The following is a 20809-nucleotide window of genomic DNA, read 5'->3' on the forward strand; positions in this document are numbered from 1 at the left end:
ACTACTGTCGGCAAGCTTTAGCGAACAAAACAAATTGGCCTGGTGTAGAAAAAAACCCCAGATGGCTAGTGTTTTTGTAGTAAAGCAACTTGGCGAGGTTAATATGGGCTATCTACGTTTTGCCAACTCGCGACTGTGCTTTGTTTAGGAGGAAAACAAGCTGGCTAGTTTGGTGATGCCAAGCTAGCATCCTTTATATGCATGACAGAAGTACTCTTAGCTACCTTGGGCTAACGTGACAAGCTGGTGAGGCTACCTGTTGCTATGCGGGTTACTACTACTACTACTACCGGCTAGCTTTCGCTAAAGAAACAAAAACAGATAAAAAAAAGCAGAGCTCTTGGCTAGGTTAATACAGGCTAGCTATGTTTGGCTAACAAGTGGCTTTGTTTAAAGAGTGAAACAAGATGGCTAGTTTTTAAACATTTAAGAGTTTGGTGATGTTAAGCTAACCAATGAGCATCCTTTGTATGGATGACAGAAATACCTTATTTTTGGCTAACACAACAAGCTGCTATGTAGTTGCACAGCAAAACAAAACTACTGGCTAGCTTTAGCTTACAAAACAGAGTGGCTAGATGTAGAACCAAAACAAATTGGCTAATTTCCTACAAAGAAACTTGGCTAGGATAATATTGGCTAGCTATGTGTAGCTAACAAGTGACCCTGCTTTGTTTAAAGAGCAAAACAAGTTAGCAATTTTCAAATGTTGAAGAGTTTGGGGGTGTTAAGCTAAGCAAAGACCATCCTTTGTATGGATGACAGAAGGTTGGTTTGGATTAGCTAACAAATTATATATGCATTGTGTGTGTGATAAATGTACCTGTGGCTACGTTCAGCTAACCAACCTGGCTAGGTTTAAAAAACAAGAGCTCTGCTCATGTTTTTCGCAAAACATTTTGGCTAGGTTTAGATAATGAACCTGCGGGGTCGTTTCAATTAGTCAAACAAGTTAGCTTATGGTTTTGCCTCGGTTTAGAATATCAAATAGTTTGGTTTTGCTTTAGCTAATGAGATGAATTGTGTAGATGTGCTTGACGCTATGTTTAGTTAATATAAAAAGACGGCTGTTTTTAGAAAATGAAATGACTCAGCTAAAGCAGTATGTGAAAAATTTGGCTAGGTTCGGCTAACAAAAGGTCCTGGCTAGTTTCAGCTAGCCGAACAAGTTGGGCAAAGATGGAATATCGAAAACGTTTGGTTTTAATTTTGGATATGATGAATATACTCAGGGCTATGTTTATTTAAGAAACCAAGCTGGCTAGGCTAAGTGAGTTAAACGTGTTGGCTAGGTTTAGCACAGAAAAATCCCTTGGAAAGGCGTACAAAGCTTGCAAATACGTGACCATGAACTACATTAGCTACAAGCAGTGTTTTACCTTGCAGGCTAGCCCAAGGACAGACGACAACTTTTTGGAACCCATGGGACGCAGCTATACTTGCCCTAGTGGTGGCCAGTGTAGCTAGCATTAAAACCATACGTTGCTGGATCACACAGGATCATGCACAAACACATGCTAATTAGAGCCCGAGGGGCTGTTTAGCTGTGCCTGCATGCTAATTGCTTCATCAAAAAGGCTCCTCGACTAATCACTTAGTACCTTGATTGAATCTGTCATGTGAATTATCTGATTAGCGCCTTGATGAATTAGCCCTCGTGTCATTGGGAGGCTAGGGAAGTGTGTGTGTGTGCTCTGACAAGGGCAGGACAGGGGGAAGAGTCACGGCATTAGGAGCTAACTTTGTGTTAAAACGCAACCATCTGATCCTTTTATCAAAAAAAGAAAAGCAGCAGGAAGTGGAATTTGTTAGCGTGATCCCAGAGAGCTCCTGGTGCGAGTTAGCGAGTTGTTTTGCAGAAACTAGGTCGTTGCTCGACTTCTTTCTTGTACTTCCACTTGTTCGGTTCATGGAACCAAACTCGACCCGGACGTTTCCGAAAGCGGCAAGTTTACTGGCTAGCTATGATAGATGGTAACACAGTAGCGATGCTAGCCACTGGGTATATGCTACCTGTATTCTTGCAAATTGAATAGTACAGAAAGTAGGTTACACTTCAACAGCAAAAAGTTGCCTGGGGATGCTAGCCACATAATCCTAGCTTGCTTAGCTATCTAGTTCTGTATTAGCCTCTAACTGAAATTAGCTCTGCAGACTAAAATGAAGACAAACTAGTATGCTAGCTAACAGCGATAAGAGGTAACGCTATCTTCAAACTCTGCGTCGTACATTTTGCAAATTCTACGCCACTTTTTAACTCATTGTATAGCAGTCTACATCTATTAATATTTTTATTGCACAGATAGCATGCAGTTAGCATTTATGTTGCTAGCATTGTAAATGGGTCGCATTTGCTAGTAAGCTAATTGTCATCATGTTTATATGAAGTGAGTGAACTGTAAGATACTTGGTTTTCCTTGTTCTGCTTTCTTGAATAGCATTTTGCTATTAAGCTAACAGTATTAGAGTGTAACATAACGGCTAATCCAGGCATCGAGGGTACAGAATCAAGTTTTAAATGTATATAACTTGATAGATGATCTGGGTAGCAACTGTGCGTCATGTAGCTTGAATCGGTTCTGCGGCACAAGTACTTGTTATACTTTTCTGGTCCAAAACAACATGGTTTCTGCTCTGCTGCTAGTTTTCAGGCTAAGCTGTGCGCTACCGAAGAGGCCTCACTTCGGTGAGGTGTCGGTGCTGGACCTGCTGCCCGGCGGAACCGCCCGCTTCCATTGCCACATGGGCTACCACCTGCAAGGGGAGCCACTGCTAACCTGCCTGAACGCCTCAGTGCCGGTGTGGAGCAGCAAGGAGCCTAGCTGCCGGGGTGAGTTCCAGAAGCCGCCTCGGAGGAGAACTTAGCATTCTACCTTGCGAAGCTAGCACTCCGAATGTGCAGACAGGTGATGTTGTGTACCCTAACATGTAGTTGGGTATTTGCTAAAAACAGAAAACAGCTTTCTTTTGAGGAAACCCAAGAGATGTTGTAAGGGAATGTAAACTACATGGAGGGAATAGCGGTTTGCATGATACCTTGCAAAGCTAGCACTCTGGAAGCGCAGGAAGTTGTTGCCACAAATCGTAAGATTTACTTACATAGTGGCTAAAAACAGGTAAGAGCTGCTTTTGAGGAAACACAGGAGATATTGTTAGCTAACACAAGCTAGTTGTTGGGGAGGGGAACACAAAAGTACTGCTAGGCAACTCAAGCTATTGATTAGCTTACAGGTAGTGAAGTTAGCAAAGAAATCTGGTGGGAACAAACCCGAAACACATTGTAAGGCAACGCTAAGGGAGCACAAAACTACTGCTAGGTACCTAAAGCTCTGAATCAGCTTACAGCTAGCAAAGCTGGAAAAGGAACCTTGTTTGAACAAACCCCAAGCTCATTGTTGGGGAATATTATGGAAACGTTTGGGACCATGAGCTATTTTAGAGGCAACAAGTAACACCAGTGCCGGGGACACAAGACTATCTCCTAGGTAACCTAGGCTGTTGATTAGCTCACAGCTAGCAAAGTTAGCATAGGAACCTTGCAAAACCCAATCACATTGTTGGAGAATGTAAAGGGGACATTTGGACACATGGGCTGTTTTGGAGGCAACAGACAACACACGGGAACACAGAACTACTTGGTGACCCAAGCTGTTGATTGGCTAACAAACAGCTAGCAAAGTTAGCAAACCCAAAACACATTGCTGGAGAGTGTTTAGGGAAATTTTGGGAACAGGTGCTGTTTTAGAGGGTCCAGGCACAACTAGGGGGAACACAAAAGTTCTGCTAGGTAACCCAAGCTTTTGATTAGCTTAGAAAAAGCTAAGCTAATCCTCCTCGATTAAATAATCAATGTCGCTTCTTCCCGGCAGCTCTGTGCGGCGGCACGGTAAAGAACGCCACGGTGGGGCGGGTGCTTTCCCCGTCGCCCCACCACGGACCCAACGCCACCCAGGACCGATCCTGCTCCTGGTCCCTGGAGGCTCCCAAGGAGCAGAGGCTGCACCTCCACCTGGAGCGACTGGTGTTGGGACCCACGGACAGGTGGAGATGTTTAGCTTTCCGGTGGAATATCCAAAAAAATGGAGCACCAACAGCGTTTTTGTGCGCTCCGCAGGCTGGTGCTGTGGAGTGGCCTGGACGCCGGCTCGGTGGTTCTGTTCGACTCGGGCCGGGGGGGGCAGATACCCTTCGAAGGCGTGATCAGCAAAGGCCCCGCCGTCCGAATCCAGTTCATCACCGACCAGCCCAACCACGACATGGGCTTCAACATCCGCTACGAGGGTAACCGGCCGTTTTAGCTAATTTAAAATAAAATTGAATAGTACAAAAAGTAGGTTACACTTCAACAGCAAAAAGTTGCCTGGGGATGCTAGCCACATAATCCTAGCTTGCTTAGCTATCTAGTTCTGTATTAGCCTCTAACTGAAATGAGCTATGCAGACCAAAATGAAGACAAACTAGTGTGCTAGCTAACAGCGATAAAAGGTAACGCTATCTTCAAACTCTGCGTCGTACATTTTTTGCGAATTCTACGCCACTTTTAAACTCATTATATAGCAGTCTACATCTATTAGCTTTGGTCATTTTGTGTTTGTAATATATTTTTATTGCACAGACAGCATGCAGTTAGCATTTATGTTGCTAGCATTGTAAATGGGTCGCATTTGCTAGTAAGCTAATTGTCATCATGTTTACATGAAGTGAGTGAACTGTAAGATATTTGGTTTTCCTTGTTCTGCTTTCTTGAATAGCATGTTGCTAGTAAGCTAACAGTATTAGAGCGTAACATAACGGCTAATCCAGGCATCGAGGGTATAGAGTCAAGTTTTAAATGTATATAATTGGAAAGATGATCTGGGTAGCTACTGTACGTCATGTAGCTTGAATCGGTTCTGCGGTACAAGTACTTGTCATATATATTACTCCTGTAATATATTTTTATAGCACAGACAGCATGCAGTTAGCATTTATGTTGCTAGCATTGTAAATGGGTCGCATTTGCTAGTAAGCTAATTGTCATCATGTTTATATGAAGTGAGGGTAACCGGCCGTTTTAGCTAATTTAAACTTGACCCCCAAACCACAAGGGGGCGCCGTTTCCAGTTTGTTCTTACCGACTTGTAGCGGACTTCAAGGTGGGCTGGACCGCGCTCAGGTCACCGGCTAGCTAGCCAGCCAGCTGGCTCAGGTCACCGGCTAGCTAGCCAGCCAGCTCAGGTCACCGTCAAGATCCAGAGTTTCGAGAGGCTAGCCGGCTAGCTAGCTAGCCAGCCAGCCCGCTCAGGTTGCCGTCGGGATCTGGAGTTTTGAGAGGCTAGCTAGCTAGCCAGCCGGCTCAGGTCACCGGCTAGGTAGCCAGCCGGCCGGCTCAGGTCGCCGTCGAGATCCAGAGTTTCGTGAGGCTAGCCGGCTAGCTAGCCAGCTCAGGTCACCGTTGGGATCCGGAGTTTCGAGAGGCTAGCCGGCCAGCTAGCTAGCCAGCCAGCCTGCTCAGGTCAGCAAGCTAGTTTGGTAGCTCGCTGGAGATTGTCCAGGTGATCCTTTGTCTTTGCTTTGGTTGATTGGTCGGAGCGCGGGAAGCGGCAGCCAAAGGTAAAAACCTTACAGAAGCATTCTGGTTTCCATGGTTACAAGCGGTCACGACCCGACGTCCCGTTTCCTCTCCCTCCAGCGTTTGAGCGCGGCCGCTGCTACGAGCCGTACCTGCAGAACGGGAACTTCTCCACCTCGGACCCGACGTACGGCGTGGGCGCCGTGGTCCAGTTCGGCTGCGACCCGGGTCACGCCCTGGAACAGGGCCCGCCCGTCATCGAGTGCATCAGCGCCCGGGATCCCTACTGGAACGACACCGAGCCCATCTGCAAAGGTAGGGAGCTGAGATTCTCCCAGGGGTTCGAGGTCTCGGGGTTTTTATTTTAAATCTGGAAGGAAAACGATGAGCCAAGGGGGAATAAACGAATTTTTTTGTATTCAAATTTTTTTTGTATTTTCTTATCTGTGTATTTATGTATTTGTTAATTTGTTATTTATGTGTTTGTTTGTGTATTTTTATTTGTGTATTCATAGTTTTTGTTTATTTTTGTATTTATGTATTTGTGTATTTTTATTTGTGTATTCATAGTTATTAGTTTATTTTTGTATTTATTTGTTATTTTTTATTTGTTTGTGTCTTTTTATTTGTGTATTCATAGTTTTTTGTTTATTTTTGTATTTGTGTATCTATTTGTGTATTTTTATTTGTGTAGTCATAGTTATATGTTAATTTTTTATTTGTTATTTATGTATTTGTTTGTGTATCTTTATTTTTGTATTCATAGTTATTTGTTAATTTTTGTATTTATTAAGATATTTTTGTATTTATTTTTGTATTTATGTTTTTGTTTGTGTATTTTTATTTGTGTACTCATAGTTATTTGTTTATTTTTGTATTTATTTGTGTTTTTTTGTGTATTATAATTCATAGTTATTTGTTTATTTTGTATTTATTTGTTATTTTTGTATTTGTTTGTGTCTTTTTATTTGTGTATTCATAGTTTTTGTTTAGTTTTGTATTTATGTGTGTATCTATTTGTGTATTTTGATTTGTGTTTTCATAGCCGTTTGTTTATTTTTGTATTTATTTGTTATTTATGTATTTGTTTGTGTATTTTAATTTGTGTATAGTTCTTTTTTATTTTTTGTATTCATTTGTTATTTATGTATCTATTTGTGTATTTTTATTTGTGAATTCATAGTTGTTTGTTTATTTTTGTATTTAATTCTTATTTATGTACTTGTTTGTGTATTTTTATTTGTGTATTCATAGTTATTTTTTATTTTTGTATTTATTTGTGTATTTGTGTATGTATTTGTGTATTTTAACTTGTGTATTCATAGTTGTTTGTTTATTTTTGTATTTGTGTATTTTTATTTGTGTAGTCATAGTTATTTGTTTATTTTGTATTCATTTAGATATTTTTGTATTTATTTGTGTATTTATGTATTTGTTTGTGTATTTTTATTTGTGTAGTCATAGTTATATGTTTATTTTTGTATTTGTTTGTGTATCTTTATTTTTGTATTCATAGTTATGTGTTAATTTTTGTATGTATTAAGATATTTTTGTATTTATTTGTGTATTGTGTATTTGTGTACATTTTTTGTTTGTGTATCTTTATTTATGTATTCATAGTTATTTGTTTACTTGTGTATTCATTTATTTGTGTATTTGTTTATGTGTGTATTTATATATTTCTGTATTTGTTTATTTGTATGTTTGTGTATTTATTTATGTGTGTATTTCAATGAATATTCATATTTGTAATTTTTTGTATCATTTTTGCGTTAGTATCTGCATGTGTATGTGTGTGTGTGTATATGTGTGTGTGTGTTTGTGTATATGTATATGTTTGTGTATAATTTGTTGTAAATAAAGTTGTTCTCATCTCATCATATATATATTTTGTGTGTCTGTGGGAATGTGTGTGTCTGTATCCCTTTGTGTCTATGTGTGTGTGTGTGTGTGTGTGTGTGTGTGTGTGTGTGTGTGTGTGTGTGTGCGTTTATGTGAGTGGTTTTGGATGCATGTGTGGATGTGTGTGTGTCTGTCTATAGGTGTGTGTGTGTGTTTTTGTATGTGTCTTTATATGCATGTGTGTATTTTTCCCTGTGTGTTTGTGTCCATAGGTGTGTGTGTGTGTTTGTATCTGTGTGTGTTTTGTATGCATGTGTGTACATGTGTGCTCGCGTCTAAGTGTGTAACTTCATCCATTTGTGTCTACATGTGTATGTGTGTATGTTTCTGTTTGCATGTCCGCATGCCTGTGTGTGTGTGTGTGTTTGTGTATATGTGTATGTGTGTGTGTGTCTGTGTGTGTGTGTGTGTGTGTGTGTGTGTGTGTATTGGAAAAGACAACCTGTTTCTCCTCCAACTGCTTTTGCTGACTTTTTCTTTCCCTTCCCCTTTTTGTTTGCCCCTCCCCTTCCTGGCTTCCCTTCCTGGCTCCTCCCCTTTTTGGCTCCTCCCCTTTCTGGCTGCTTCCCCCTTCCTGCCCCCGCCCAATCTTGGCACCTCTCCTTCCTGGCTCCACCCCCTTTTGGCTGCTCCCCCTTCCTTGCTCCCCCCTTCCTGGCCCCGCCCCTTTTTGGCCCCTCCCCTTCCTGGCTACTCCCGCATCATGGCTCGCCCCTTTTTGTTGGCCCCTCCCCTTCCTGACTCTCCTTCCTGGCCCTGCCCCGTCTTGGTTCCCTTCCTTCCTGGCTCCTCCCCTTTTTGGCTCCACCGCTTCCGGACTACTCCCCCTTTCTGGCCCCGCCCCTTTTTGCTCTTCCCCTTCCTGTCCACTCTCACATCATGGCTCCTCTCCCTGGGTCCCTTCTCCTGGCTTCTCACCTACCTGGCTACTTCCGCAACATGGCTCCTCCCCTTTTTCTCCTTTTTTTTTCTCTTCCCTTCCTGGATGTTCCCCCTTCCTGCCCACCTTCCTGGCCCCGCCCCTCCTCGGGACCCTCCCCTTTTTGGCTCCTCCCCTTCCTTGACGCTCACCCATCATGGCTCCTCCCCTTCCTGGCCCCGCCCCATCTCGGGACCCTCCCCTTTTTGGCTCTTCCCCTTCCTTGCTGCTCCCCCATCATGGCTCCTCCCCCTTTTGGCTCCTCTCCTTCCTGACTCCTCCCCCATTATGGTCCCTCCCCTTCCTGTCCCCGCCCCTTCTCGGGACCCTCCCCTTTTTGGCTTCTCCCCTTCCTGACTACTCCCCCATCATGGCTCCTCCCCTTTTCTGGTCCTCTCCTTCCTTGCTGCTTCTGCATCATGGCTCCTCCCCTTTGTGGCTCCTCTCCTTCCTGACTCCTCCCCCTTTTTGGCTCCTCTCCTTCCTGACTACTCCCCCATCATGGCTCCTCCCCTTTTTGGGTCCTCTCCTTCCTTGCTGCTTCTGCATCATGGCTCCTCCCCTTTGTGGCTCCTCTCCTTCCTGACTCCTCCCCCTTTTTGCCCCCTCCCCTTCCTGGCTCCGCCCCTTTTTGGCTCCTCTACTTCCTGACTCTTCCCCCATTATGGCCCCTCCCCTTCCTGGCCCTGGCCCTTCCTGGCTCCGCCCCTTCCTGGCCCCGCCTCCTCCCCAGCCCAGTGTGGCGGCGACCTGTCGGGCCCCGGCGGCGTCATCCTGTCCCCGAACTGGCCCGAGTGGTACGGCGAGGGTGAAGACTGCAGCTGGAGGATCCATGTGGGCGAAGACAAGCGTGTGTTACTGGACGTGCAGCTGTGAGCACACACACACACACACACACACACACACATACATACACACACACGCACTTTTAGAAATAGACATACACGCACACACACACATACAGATGCATCCAAAATCATCACACAAACACATGCATACAGACACACACAGACCTACTGATACAAACACACACAAACACCTTTAGACGCAGGCACACACACATACACACACTCAAACATATACACACACACACACATCCTAAATCACAGGCACACACACATGCATGCAGACACACATGCAGCAATACAGACACACACATGCATCCAGAATCACAGACAAACACACACACACACACACACATACGCAGACACACACAAATACCTATAGACGCAAGCACACACACACACACACAATCACACACACTCTCCAAAAACTTTGGGTAGTGTTTGTTGTATACACACACACACATCCTAAATCACAGGCACACACACATGCATGCAGACACACACCTACAGTATAGACTCACTCACACACACACACACACACACACACTCACACCCTTATACAGACACACACAAACGCTTAAAGATGCAGGCACACACTCACACAAACATCTACACACACACACATGCTAAATCACAGGCACACACACACACACACACACACGCATGAGCCATGCAGACACACACATAAACACACACACACTCTTATACACACACACATACAGACGCACACAAACACCTGTATACTCAGGCACACACACACACAAACATATACACACACATCCTAAATCACAGGCACACACACATGCATGCAGACACACACCTACAGTATAGATTCACACACACACACACACACACTTATACAGACACACACAAACACCTCCAGACTCAGGTACACATTCACACAAACATCTACACACACACACACATGCTAAATCACAGGCACACACACACACACGCATGAGACATGCAGACACACACACACACACACTCACACACGCAATTATACAGACACACACAAACACTTATAGACGCAGGCACACACTCACACAAACATCTACACACACACACACACGCACATGCTAAATCAGAGGCACACACACACGCATGAGACATGCAGACACACACACACACACCTATTTACGCAGGCACACACAAACAAATACACACACACACACATCCTAAATCACAGGCACACACACATGCACGCAGACACACACCTACAGTATAGACTCACTCACACACACACACACGCCCTTATACAGACACACACAAACACTTACAGACGCAGGCACACACTCACACACATGCTGAATCACAGGCACACACACACACACACACACACACCAAATGTTCTCATAAAAAATGGATGTTCTGCTCGCCGGAGATCCGACGGTTGATATTTCTGCTTTCCATCCTCGGACTGACCCACTAAAACCAAATCCTGGGAGACGGCGAGAAGCTTCCGGCGCCGCCGTCCGGCGCCCCCAGGAGGCGCGTGATTGGCTGGGAAAAAAAAAAAAAAAAAAAAAAAAAAAAAAAATCAGGCCGGCCTGTTTCCTGGAAAACAGGTCTGAGTTTTATTTCCTCCAAAAAAAAAAAAAAAAAAAAGATAATTAAACTTTTATTTTTTAATCCCCTCCCTGCGGGCGGATAGAAACCCGGCCTTCAGATATTTTTCTCATTATTTTTTTTATTATCTTTTTTTTTTTTTTTTTTTTTGGTTATCATGATGGATTATCTGAATTGAAAAGTTTTTTGGGGGGAGGAAAAAAAAAACAAAAAAAAAAAAAACAGAAAATGTGGGCTTTTAATGTGGTTTAACCCTTTCGGCTCCTCGGCAGAGACAAAATAAATGTATTTGTGTTAATTTTGCGTCTTTAAATTTGTTTATATATATTTTTTATATGTATATATATGTGTTATTTGTGTGTTATGTGTGTGTGAATGTACAGCTAGATTTATGTGTGTACAAACATAATATTCATATTCAAAATCAACAACGGGTATTAATTATGACCTAACAGTAATATTTATAATAATAATTATAAGAATAATAATAAACGCACAAACATACACATATAAAAAACAGCAATACTGGAATAATAATAGTAACATAAATGTATTAAAAATAATAATGATAGCATGTTAGCATACATACATGTACAAAAACACCATTTATGACTTAACAATAACCGTTACAATATGATAATAATTCAATAATAACAATAACAAAAAACAACAACAATAATAATAATTGTTATTTTTGTTATTTTGAAGCTAGCACTGTAGCTTCTAGTTGTTACTCAATGGACATAACACCTTAGCAACCTTGGTGGTCTTTTAGCTTACACATTAGCTTCTTTGTTGTCTACTGTGATTTCTTTTAGCCTGCAGTTGTTTTTTGCAAAGCATTTTGAAGCTAACATCTTAGCAAACTTTTTTCTGTCATTGTTTTTTTAAGCTAGCACGGTAGCTTCTGGTGTTTCCTCCATGGACAGAACACCTTAGCAACCTCTGTGTAATTTAGCTTACACATTAGCTTCTTCGTTGTGTACTCTGACTTCTTTTAGCCTGCTGTTGTTTCTTTTAGACATTTTGAAGCTAACATCTTAGCAACCATTTCTCTTCTACCAGTGGTTTTTAAGCTAGCGCCATGGCTTTTAGTTGTCACTCCATGGACATAACACCTTAGCAACCTTGGTGGTCTTTTAGCTTACACATTAGCTTCTTTGTTGTCTACTGTGATTTCTTTTAGCCTGCAGTTGTTTTTTGCAAAGCATTTTGAAGCTAACATCTTAGCAAACTTTTTTCTGTCATTGTTTTTTTAAGCTAGCACGGTGGCTTCTGGTGTTTCCTCCATGGACAGAACACCTTAGCAACCTCTGTGGTCCTTTAGCTTACACATTAGCTTCTTCGTTGTGTACTCTGACTTCTTTTAGCCTGCTGTTGTTTCTTTTAGACATTTTGAAGCTAACGTCTTAGCAACCATTTCTCTTCTACCAGTGGTTTTTAAGCTAGCGCCATGGCTTTTAGTTGTTACTCCATGGACATAACACCTTAGCAACCTTGGTGGTCTTTTAGCTTACACATTAGCTTCTTTGTTGTCTACTGTGATTTCTTTTAGCCTGCAGTTGTTTTTTGCAAGCATTTTGAAGCTAACATCTTAGCAAACTTTTTTCTGTCATTGTTTTTTTAAGCTAGCACGGTAGCTTCTGGTGTTTCCTCCATGGACAGAACACCTTAGCAACCTTTGTGGCTTTTTAGCTTACACTTTATATTTTATTGTATCTCTTATTCTCCCTCCTTCCTACTATTATCTATTATTGTTATATTTTACTTGAAACTCTGGCACAACAATTTTCTTCGGGATAAATGAAGTTGGTCTTATCTTATCTTACACATGAGCTTCTTCGTTGCGTACTGATTTCTTTTAGCCTGCTGTTGTTTCTTGCAGGCATTTTGAAGCTAACATCTTAGCAACCATTTCTCTTCTACCAGTTGTTTTGAAGCTAGCACTGTAGCTTCTAGTTGTTACTCAATGGACAAAACACCTTAGCAACCTTGGTGGTCCTTTAGCTTACACATTAGCTTCTTCATTGTGTACTCTGACTTCTTTAGCCTGCTGTTGTTTCTTTTAGACATTTTGAAGCTAACATCTTAGCAAACTTTTTTCTGTCAGTTTTTTGAAGCTAGCGCGGTAGCTTCTGGTCTTTCCTCCATGGACGGAACAAATGAGCAACCTTTTAGCCTCTTCGTTGTGTCTTTTGTGGCTTCTTCTTTGTGTACTGTAACATGTTTTAGCCCGCAGTTGTTCCTTGTAAGCGTTAAAAAGCTAACATCATAGCAACAATTTCTTTTTCTACCAATGGTTTTTAAGCTAGCACCAGAGTTCCAGTTCTTCTTCCATGGAAATATGACCGTAGCAACCTTTTTGGTCCTTTTTCTGTATACTATAACTCGTGTTTTATCCTGCAGTTGTTTCTTGTAGGCACTCTGAAGCTAACATCTGGGCAACTGTTTTTTTAAGCTGTTTCTTAGGAAGTAGTGCATAACAGAGGCACCAGGGACCTTCAGTTCCTAAAACCATTTTAGCTCCTGCTGCGAGTCAGGATCTTTTTCATGGTTCCAGTGGAACTAATATGATGTAGGCGATTGGTTCAACACATAAGCCACGCCCATTCCCAGATAGGCCAAAGAGGGGAGGAACATCAACATTTTGCACACGGAATTAGCTAACAGAGAAGGCTAGTTCTCCAAATTCAAGTTGGACAGAAAGCGGCTAATGTTTACTTGCTAGCTATGACTGATAGCAACAGAGTTACCATGGTATCCATCAAGTATTTGCTACTTTTATGCTAGCACTTGACAGCACAAAGTTGCCTGAGGTTGCTAGCCACATTGTCCTAGCTATGCTTAATGTCTCCTTTTAGAAAGTCAGACTTTCAAGGTCACTTCTTTGCTTCCCCAGCCTGAACATCAGCGACAGCGACATGCTGACCATCACCGACGGCGACGAGGTAACGACACGCATCCTGGGCCGCTACATCGGAGGCAGCGGCCCCTTCAAACTCTCGTCCACGACTCCGGACCTGACCATCACCTTCCACTCGGACCCAGCGGGGCTCGTCTTCGGCAAGGGCGAAGGGTTCATCATCAACTACATGGGTGAGGGAGGCAATCGCAAGTATGGCCGTTGCTCTTATGTCATCGCTTCACTGTTAGCTTCAAGGCATTAGCCATTCGCTTCAGCGGCAAATAAAAGCTAAAACACACAAGTAGAGGCTCGGTATCACAGACGCGGAAACGATCTCTCTTCCTGTCAAAGTTTTCCACGAATCAGCCGTGATTTTCCGTTTGGTCTTTTTCACCCGTGCCATCGGCGTCTTCCTCTGGCCTTATTCCGTCGCTTCCCGTTTAGCTGACGCCGTCGCAATTAGGCAACAGTCAGGAGAACAGGAAACAACTCGGAGATGAAATGTTAGCTTAGATACAGCTAGGAGACTAAAACTTTTGAAAAGAAGTGACATGCTAAGTCTTTGACTTGAAGAAGCAACTTGAAGCTAAAGTTCAGGGTGAAGATATAAGTCAATTGGGAAGTTGTACTGTCGGAACTAACCGGAGGCTAATGTATGAGCTGAAAAGCATCAGAAGGGTAAAGAAATATTTGAAGAAACAAGGGGATGCTAAAATGTTAGCTACAGCTAGGAGACCAAGAGACAAAAATCGCAGCTAAACACACAGTTTTGCAGCAAAAAAGGTAGAAAAGTTTGCACACATTTTTGTTTTGCTAGCATGATATACTTCAAATCAAGATGAAAATTTCTTCCAAATTAGACCAACAATTAGTTCCCATTAGTATGGGAATTTGTTCTAAATTAGCATGAGCATTTGCTAGCATGAGTTCACCAGACTGGGCTAAAAGTAGCAACTAGCTGCTAAAACATCTCCAACGGGACGAGGACGTCGTAACAGGAATGCGGATAACACATTCAACTTTTAGCCTAAAAAAAAATTAGCGGCTAAATGGTCTTAGCAGAGACGTGTCCTCATGAACATTTGCTCCAAATTAGCACAAAATTTTGCTCCAAATGCACACATTTTTTTTCCATGCTAGCATCAGACCAAAAATTAGGTCTCTTTTAGCAATTTAGCAATATTCTTTTAGCAAGAATATTAAATTAGCATAACATTTGCAAGCATGAGTTAACTAGACCGGGCTAAAATTAGCAACTAGCCGCCAAAACATCTCCAACAGTACTAGAACGTCAAAACAGGAACTTGGACTAGATGTTAAACTTTTAGCCTAAAAAAAAAAGATTAGCGGCTAAATGATCTCAGCAGAGACATGTATTTATGAACATTTGCTCCAAGTTAGCACAAAATTTTGCTCCAAATTAGCACAAATTTTTATTCCATGCTAGCATGTCATACCTCAAATAAGGATGAAAATTCCTTCCAAATCAGACCAAAAATTAGGTCTCTTTTAGCAACAAGAATATTAAATTAGCATAACATTTGCTAACATGAGTTAACCAGAGTGTGCTAAAAGTAGCAACTAGCCGCTAAAACATCTCCAACGGGACAAGGACGTAGAAACAGGAACTTGGATAACACATTAAACTTTTAGCCTAAAAAAAAAAAAAAGATTAGCGGCTAAATGATCTTAGCAGTGACATGTATTTATGAACATTTGCTCCAAATTAGCACAAAATTTTGCTCCAAATTAGCACAAAATTTTGCTCCAAATGCACACTTTTTTTTTTCCATGCTAGCATGACATACTCTAAATTAGGATGAAAATTTCTTCCAAATCAGACCAAAAATTAGGTCTATATTAGCAACAAGAATATTAAATTAGCATAACATTTGCTAGCATGAGTTAACTAGACTGGGCTAAATGTAGCAACTAGCCGCTAAAACATCTCCAACAGTACTAGAACATCAAAACAGGAACTTGGACTAGACGTTAAACTTTTAGCCTAAGAAAAAAAAGATTAGCGGCTAAATGATCTTAGCAGAGACATGTATTTATGAACATTTGCTCCAAGTTAGCACAAAATTTTGCTCCAAATAAACAAATTTTTATTCCATGCTAGCATGTCATACCTCAAATAAGGATGAAAATTCCTTCCAAATCAGACCAAAAATTAGGTCTCTTTTAGCAACAAGAATACCAAATTAGCATAAAATTTGCTAGCATGAGTTAACCAGACTGCGCTAAAAGTAGCAACTAGCCAACTAGCTTTTTCCCTCTGCTCTTATTCCGTCACTCCGCATTTGTTTCGCGCCGCCACCGTTTACAATCTGCAGCGCCACCGACACTTTGACACCCATTCAGACTCGCACTGTCCAATTTACCTGCCGCCACACACACACACACACACACACACACACACACACACACACACACACTCTAAGACACACTCGCCTCCTGGAGGGACAAATCAAGGCGACGCCGCATGAATGCAGAGGCTTTCATTATGCGGCGTCTGCCTGTGTGTGTAAGTCGGATAAATTAACCACCACTAACACACACACACACACACACACACACACACACACACACACACACACACGGGCGCGTAGGAGGAGAACCGAGTCAATAAAGGATGAATAATTGATGCAGGAGCTTCAACTTACAAATCCCTGCAGGCCCATTATTTCGTACACTGTAATGTGATCGTGGAAAGCTGCCCGATCAATCATGACATGCAAGCACACACACACACACACACACACACACACACACACACACACACACAGCGCTTAAAGTCGTCAAACTGGAACGAATAACGCTCAAAAAAGGACAAGGTGGCAAATAACGGGAGAAATAAAAAGAAAAGCAATTAAAGAGGAAACAGAAGGAAATGAGTGAGATAAGTTGCATAAACACACACACACACACACACACACACACACACACACACACACACACACACACACACACACAAACTTATGGATACAAACACACAAACAACCACATATATGTATACACATAAACACACACATGGAGATACACACACAGACACACACACACATGCAGATATCACACACACACACACACACACACACACACGCACACAAATACACATACACACTGAGATACACACACACATGCAGATACACACACACACAAACACATATCCTCACACACATACACACACACATAGATAGACACACAAACTCATGGATACACACACACAAATACACATACACACTGAGATACACACTTTAGATACACACACACACACACAAACATATTCATACACATAAACACACACATAGAGATACACGCACACACACACACACACACACACACACACACACACACACAGATAGATACACCCACACAGATACACACAAACTGAAGGATACACACACACACACACACACATGCAGATACACACACACAACACACACACGGTCATGGGTACACACACAAACACGGACACACACATAGCTACACATTAAGATACACAAACAAACACAGTTACACACACACAGAGATACACACACGCAGATACAGACACACACACACAAACACATATATTCATACACATGAACACACACATAGAGATACACGCACACACACACACACACACACACACACAACATATACACACACGGATGGATACACCCACACAGATACACGCACACACACACACACACACACACACAACATATACACACACGGATGGATACACCCACACAGATACACACAAACTCAAGGATACACACACACTCATTCAGATACACACACACACAACACACACATGGTCACGGACACACACACATAGATACACATAAAGATACACAAACAAACTAATGGATACACACACAAACACAGTTACACACACGCACACACTCAAATATAGAGACACACATAGATACATATACATAAACACACACACAGGGTAACACACACATGGTCATGGGTACACACACATTTAGACACACAAACTCATGGATACACACACACAAATACACATACACACTGAGATACACACACACACAAATACACACAGGCAGATACAGACACACACACACACAAACATATATTCATACACATGAACACACACATAGAGATACACCCACACAGATACACACAAACTCAAGGATACACACACACACACACACACACACACACACACATGCAGATACACACACAACACACACACACGGTCATGGGTGCACACACAAACATGGACACACACACATAGCTACACATAAAGATACACACACAAACAGTTACACACACGCACATACTCAAATATAGACACACATAGATACATATACATAAACACACACACACACACACACACACACACACATGTTGACACTGAAAAGCACTAACCCTCTTCTTCCTCAGAGGTCTCCAGGAACGACTCGTGTCCCGACCTGCCCGAGATCCAGAACGGCTGGAAGACCACGTCCCACGTGGCCCCGGTCCGAGGGGCCCGGATCACGTACCAGTGCGACCCGGGATACGACCTGGTGGGCCGGGAGACGCTGAGCTGCCAGCTGGACCTTTCCTGGAGCGCCCAGCCGCCGTTCTGCGAGAAGAGTCCGTCACCCCGCCGCTGCAATCGCAAGCCAACGCAGGCTACAGGCCACTGCAGGCCACCAAACACCACTTGTAGGCCTCTTTAGGATACAGCAGGCTGAAGGCCACCACAGGCCAACTGTAGGCCACTGCAGGCCACAGCACGTCGTATGGTACCATTGGCCAGAGCAGGCCACCGCAGGCATCTTCAGGCCACCAAAGGCCACTGTAGACTACAGGCCACTGCATGGTACCACTGGCCAGAGCAGGCTACCACGGGCATCTTCGGACCACCAAAGGCCACTGTAGGCTACAGGCCACTGCATGGTACTGTAGGGCACTACTGGCCAGAGCAGACCACTAAACACCACTTGTAGGCCACTTTAGGATACTGCAGGCTTAAGGCCGCCAGAGGCCACCATAGGCCAACTGTAGGCCAACTGTAGGCTACTGCAGGGTACAGGACATTGCATGGTACCACTGGCCAGAGCAGGCCACCACGGGCATCTTTGGGCAACCAAAGGCCACTGTAGGCTACAGGCCACTGCATGGTACCACTGGCCAGGGCAGGCCACCACAGGCATCTTCGGCCCACCAAAGGCCACTGTAGGCCACAGGCCGCTGCATGGTACTGCATGGCACTACTGGCCAGAGCAGACCACTAAACACCACTTATAGGCCACTTTAGGATACTGCAGGCTTAAGGCCACCAGAGGCCACCATAGGCCAACTGTAGGCCAACTGTAGGCTACTGCAGGGTACAGGACATTGCATGGTACCACTGGCCAGAGCAGGCCACCTCAGGCATCTTCGGGGAACCAAAGGCCACTGTAGGCTACAGGCCACTGCATGGTACTGCATGGCACTACTGGCCAGAGCAGACCACCACAGGCTTCTTCAGCCACCAAAGGCCACTGTGGGATAAAGGCCAATGGCAGCCACCACAAGCCATTGCAGGCCCCCACAGGCCACTGCATGGCACTCTTGGCCAGCGCAGACCACTATCACCACTTGATGGCCTCTTTAGGATACTGCAGGGTTAAGGCCACCAGAGGCCACCACAGGCCAACTGTAGCTAACCACCACAAGCCATAGCAGGCCACCACAAGCCACTGCATGGCACTACTGGCCAGAGCAGACCACCACAGGCAACTGCAGGCTATAGGACACTGCAGTCCACCAAACGCCCCTGGTAGGCTACAGACCAATGAAAGTCACCACAGGCCTTCACTGGACACTGCAGGCCCCCACAGGCCGTTTCAGGAGCATGGCATGCCACAACAAGGCACTGGAGGCCACCGTAGACTACGAGCTACATCAGGCCTCTACTAGCCACCAAAGGCCACCGCCTTCAAAAGAAATTCCCAGATTTCAAAAGTCACGCACAGATACTTAAGAATGGATCCGAATAGTTATTTTATTCAAATGTAATATTTTTGAGAAAAAATATGAATTGATAGATATATAAATCCCTGAAATTCAGTGCAAAATCATAAGACGACAGCTGGATATGAGGAAACAAAAGGTCCATTGTCCCCGTATGAGGACAAAATTCAAACATAACCAATAATAGAGAAACACCTTAAATATATATATTGTAACAACATCATATAAATGTGTAATAACATGAATATCTGGTTCACCTCCCCAGTCATGTACTGCTCTGACCCGGGTCACGTGGAGCATTCGACGAGGTCCCTGTCGGACCCCAAGCTGCTGGTGGGAACCATCATCCAGTACAGCTGCAACCCTGGCTTCATCCTGCAGGGCGGCGCCTCCATCACCTGCTACGGCCGCGAGCCGGGGACGCCGGTGTGGACGTCCCGCCTGCCACACTGCGTCGGTGGGTTTTAAAGAGAAATCGCATGAAATTATGGTATTTAGCAAATTTAGCTACAAATTAGCATGCAAATTAGCACCGAGGTTGCACAATGAGTCGTTCCAAACTGAAAAATAAACTCCAGCTAGCGCAAATGTTGCTCCAAATTAGCACCAAAAATGCGCTCCAAACTGACGCAAAATTTTTTGGGTCACGATGATCATGAATTTTGCTCAAAATTAGCACAAAAAAACTAAATTAGCATGAAATACAGCTCCAAATGAGACCCAAATTAGTTCCAAATGTGACTGGAAATTAGCTAAAAATTAGCTTGAACATTTGCTCTGAACTAGCACAAAAATGAACAAAATTGCACAATGTTTAGCTCCACACTTCAATGAAAAATAGCATAAAATTTAGCTCCAAATTAGCTCCCAATTAGCACAAAAAAATGGAAGATCAAAGTTAGCATGAATTGTGCTCTGTATTACCCCAAGAATATTAATTAGCTTGAAAAATACCAAAATCAGTTTCTAATAGAATGAGCTCAAATTAAGTTTTTTTTCTAGGCTAGCACAAAATTATACTCCAACTTTGCACAAATTTTTGCTTTAAGTTAGCAGGACATGTTTTAAATTAGCATGAAAATGAACCCCAAATTAGCTCAGAATTAGAATGAAAAAGTGCTCTAAACAAGCATAATTATTAGATCAAAATTAGTTCCTATCAG

The 20809-nt window shown here is 43.1% G+C and overlaps 1 protein-coding gene across 2 annotated transcripts in view; it reads left to right on the forward strand.

The window, feature by feature from the left end:
• Positions 1-20809, forward strand: part of sez6l (seizure related 6 homolog (mouse)-like) — a 51384-nt gene that overhangs the window by 21022 nt on the left and 9553 nt on the right. For both annotated transcript variants that reach the window (XM_086152825.1, XM_086152826.1), the window contains exons 5-12: positions 2645-2830; positions 3870-4041; positions 4115-4281; positions 5672-5866; positions 9106-9244; positions 13686-13882; positions 18087-18281; positions 19912-20103. In XM_086152825.1, the coding sequence (XP_086008951.1) occupies positions 2645-2830; positions 3870-4041; positions 4115-4281; positions 5672-5866; positions 9106-9244; positions 13686-13882; positions 18087-18281; positions 19912-20103 (1443 nt within the window). The remainder of the gene's footprint in view (positions 1-2644; positions 2831-3869; positions 4042-4114; positions 4282-5671; positions 5867-9105; positions 9245-13685; positions 13883-18086; positions 18282-19911; positions 20104-20809) is intronic.

The sequence above is a fragment of the Fistularia commersonii genome, chromosome 9 (assembly GCF_037954325.1).
Source record: "Fistularia commersonii isolate RoL2024-O1a breed Wild chromosome 9, RoL_Fcom_v1.0, whole genome shotgun sequence".
NCBI lineage: Eukaryota > Metazoa > Chordata > Actinopteri > Syngnathiformes > Fistulariidae > Fistularia > Fistularia commersonii.